The 4,009-nt window shown below is 39.6% G+C and overlaps 1 protein-coding gene across 1 annotated transcript; it reads right to left on the bottom strand.

Annotated features, from left to right (window-relative positions):
* Positions 1–383: 383 nt before the first annotated feature.
* On the bottom strand, positions 384–3,616 carry LOC118397434 (mitochondrial uncoupling protein 2-like). Its single transcript, XM_035792166.2, has 8 exons — positions 3,499–3,616; positions 3,156–3,271; positions 2,829–3,042; positions 2,368–2,575; positions 2,007–2,210; positions 1,673–1,774; positions 1,407–1,587; positions 384–1,266 (listed from the first exon to the last, which is right to left on the bottom strand). Exons 3-8 carry the CDS (start codon positions 2,952–2,954, stop codon positions 1,152–1,154), a joined length of 936 nt encoding a protein of 311 aa, XP_035648059.1. The 5' UTR covers positions 2,955–3,042; positions 3,156–3,271; positions 3,499–3,616; the 3' UTR covers positions 384–1,151.
* Between the last annotated feature and the right edge of the window lie 393 nt (positions 3,617–4,009).

Below are 4,009 nucleotides of genomic sequence, written 5' to 3'. Positions count from 1 at the left end.
ATATGGGGAAGCTTTGGCTGACCTAGTTCTGTGAACATTTTCAAACTAACAAGCACCTGTGGTCTGCATTCCAAATGGAACCCTATTCCCCATGGGCCTTGATCAAAAGAAGTGCACCCCTGCTCTGTACTGGTACACCCTGTATATAGCCATGTTATTTCAGTTTTACTTGTACTAATTTTTCACTGTGTACTAATTCCTCGTGTCACTATTTTTATTTTTACTCTGCATCGTTGGAAAGGGACCCGTAAGTAAGCATTTTACTGTAAACAATAGGTGTAGACTAAGCATGTTACAAATAAAAGTTATTTGAATAGGTAATACTGTGTCATTTGTGACACACCTCTGAACACTAAGCAGAAAAAGGCTACCACAGACAGCTATTCTGAAATTCAGTTATTTTACTAATGAAAAAATAATATTTTACTTCTAAAATAACATAACAGGACATAATAAATAACATATTTAGGTCATCCTATATTCATAATTATTTTGGACTCTTCAAGGCTTGGTCCAAAATTGCAGTTACTGCATATCAGCAGTAATAAAATATCAAACAACTTCACATACAGTTGTAAAATGCATAGTACCACCTCCTTATTTAAAAGTGAATGGTTATGACATTGCATTGCTTACTAGAATGTTGGATTATTTGTTATGAATACAAAACCACCAGGTTCATGGATATTTTGTGGTAAAGTTCTCATACATTTCAAATAGGTATTCTAAATAACACAACTTAAATAACATTTGAAGGTCACATTATGCACCTTATCGACCAGCGAGGAAGCATAATACAGTATCCCTAACCTAAACGCAGGTTAGATAGGGGTTTATCAGGCCATTCATTCCATTACTGAGTCACAAAGTTGTATCAATAGTCTCTGTGTGGCCCATGGTCTCGCTGTCTGGAACAGGTCATCATGGAGACACGTTGGGTCACACATCCCAGTCAGAGTCAGACTCGTAGCTTGATTGTCAGTCTGTTTGTGCGATCATGCCAACTCCTTGTCACTCAAACATATCAGGGACCAGGCTAATACTTGTGTGGTTCCTCCTTTAGATGAAAATGTACTCTGCCTATACAGGCGATCATGGCTTGAACATCATAGTCAGTAGGAGAAATCCACACAGCAGTCAGGTGAGACAGGTTAGATAGGAGACTCCCAGGACTGCTGTGCTCTCATCACGTGTTTCTTGATTTGCTCATAAGTGACAAACATTACGATGTTCCAGGAGGCAAGACGAAGGAAAGAAGGCATGAACCTGGAGGGGAAGGAGAATCAGAATATTTAACCAAGCAGAACAATTTGCTTAATTCACTGTTCATATCTAGGAATCTTGATTCAGCCAAAGATGATTTGAAAGCAATTGGAATTTAGAAATGGCTTTTGATTACTACACACCCTTTATAGAAGGCTTTGGGTCCCTCATTTCTCATCATCGTAACAGCACAGTTAATAGCACTGTTGTATTTTCCAGCTGTAGAGTTCATGAACCGGGTCTTCACTACATCTACAGGAGACGCCACAATAGTGGTGATGAAACCAGCACTGAAGGCTGCTGTGAAATGGCAGGGCAGGTTATCTGAAAAAAAAAAAATCACTTTGAAGTACTTGAAACGATTCAAATTTACCCTGTGTGGTATAAAACAAATCACATGCCTGCTTACCAGTCATGATGTTATACTGCAAGATAAGTTCCTTGATGATGTCATAAGTCACCAGCTCCGAACAGTTCACTATGGCGTTACGAGTTATGTTTGGGCCACAACCTGAAGGAAAATTATGAATGAAACTGGTAATTACAATTACGGAATCATCTTTTTTTCTTTAAAAAAATAAATCTTTATTTAACTAGGGAAGTCAGTTAAGAACAAATTCTTATTTTCAATGACGGGCTAGGAACAGTGGGTTAACTGCCTTGTCAGCTTGGGGATTCGATCTTTTATGCACGTAAAGCAAATGTTCCTAATTGGACTGAAATTCAGACTGCATTAGGCCTACCTTTCCAGAGCCCTCTGATGCCCTCAGTCCTGGCGATCGTCCTGTAGGCATCCATGGTGCCGCTATATCTCTTCACCCCCTCCGCTTCTGCTCCCCTGACTTGAGCCTGGAACCGCACTTTCACCACATCTGTTGGCTGAGCAAAGGCTACTGCCATGGCCCCGGTCGTACAGCCTGCCATCAGCCGACTCCCAATGCCTGCATCTATGAGAGTAGAGAGGAGTAGCGAGGATGAGAGATGCTGTCATAAAACACCAAGCCACATTCTTTCAGCCACATTCATGATATTCTACTTGCACTAAATCAGATAAAAATATAATTGAGAGATAAATAAAATGAAAATGTCTGTTAGGTTACATACTGTCTGTTCCCCGGGTGTAGAACTGCTTCATGGAGTCATAGAGGCCGATGCGGACCGAGGCGAAGCTCATCTGTCTCTGGAGACCTGCCACCAGGCCATTGTAGAGGCTCCTGGGCCCCTCTGTCTTCACCATGGTGTTGATGGTGCCAAACACACCTCTGTACTTCACCACCATCTTCCCTTCAGAGGACTTGGACTCACCCTGGATCTAAGACAGACAAACACAAGTGTTTATTCATCTTTGTATTTAAAGTAATCCTAGTGACACAATTCAATCAAGACAGAATACCTTTACATAATTGTTACGTAGAACATGGCAACATTGCAATGACCATACTAACATATCGTTCTAAATAGTATACTAGTGAAGATAATGGAACAGAAACCATTACTTACTTTTTAAGCATAATCATGGTTGCAAAAATCACTTTACTGTATGTAAAGCATGTGTACCCTCTCACCTGCAGCCTAACTTTAGCTGTGTCCAAAGGGAAGGTGATCAGGTCAGCAAAACAGGCTGCAGTTCCAGCGCCAAAGAACTTAACAGCAGCTGTAGGGGCCAAGTCTGTGGGCTTCACTCCAGCCATGACTGAGATGGTGCAGATAATTTCCCAGAGTACTGAAGGTCTTACACGTAGAGAAGATATAACGTAGTTTAATAGGTTCTGTCCATTCCTAAAGAGTATAGAGCAAATAGTAAGTAATCAGAATGAATCAAGGAACACAAAGATGGCTTTTTAGTCAGTATTCATTAAATGATTTTTGTAAGCACCCCAAATCTCACTTACTTAGACAGATGCAATTGATGTTCAAGTTTCAGGTATTGGAAAGTTATCTTTATGAATGTAAGATCCTCTTGTCTTTTGTTGTTCCATAAAATTGCTCCAAAAAAGCATACCACCGCCTGTGAAACATACGACCATGAAACGAATATGAAAAAAAAAATACTTTGGCATACCCTATAAGCACGTGTAAAATTAAAATAAGCTTTTAAAATGTGTAGTACAAGTTAGGTCATATCTCAAATTCTAAATGGAAGCTCTAGATAAATGTTAAGCAGACATTAGATGGGCAAAATGGATATTGAACAAACTAGCAATACAACAAATATTGGTATAACATTAGGCTTACCTGATTGGAATGAAAAGTACTGTAATCCAAAATCTGAATTGGGAGGTTCTATTAAGGAGCACTGGCTTGAGAGAGTTCGGATTTGATTCTCACGCCCTGGGGTGGGTGTGGATTATTATAGCCTGCCCATCCCTTGTCACACATAGTTCCATGACATACATTGACCTGAAAAGTATGCGTAAGCTCGTGTCGCACATGAGATATGTTGACACATGGCTGGCTCAATGATTTGTCTAGTATGCGATGACAATGATCCGATTTTGTTATCGATTCAAACCAAATGAGTCAAGAGCCCACACTTTCAACTGCATTTAGCTTTTTTTGATTAAAAAGAAATACTCCAAAAATGTATGTTCAAACCATGATGAAAGTTCATATAAACTATTTCTCCCTTTTGGGAGTACAAGACAGTATGAGACATGTCAGTCAGCCTCAGTTTACAACAGTCAATGTTCTGTTGAACCTTAAAAAAACACGCATTTAATTATATCTGCGCAAAAATGCAACACTC

The sequence above is a fragment of the Oncorhynchus keta genome, chromosome 18, assembly GCF_023373465.1.
Source record: "Oncorhynchus keta strain PuntledgeMale-10-30-2019 chromosome 18, Oket_V2, whole genome shotgun sequence".
Taxonomy (NCBI): Eukaryota; Metazoa; Chordata; class Actinopteri; order Salmoniformes; family Salmonidae; genus Oncorhynchus; species Oncorhynchus keta.
Note: the sequence above shows the minus strand (reverse complement) of the source record. Positions and strands in the feature narration are given on the sequence as shown.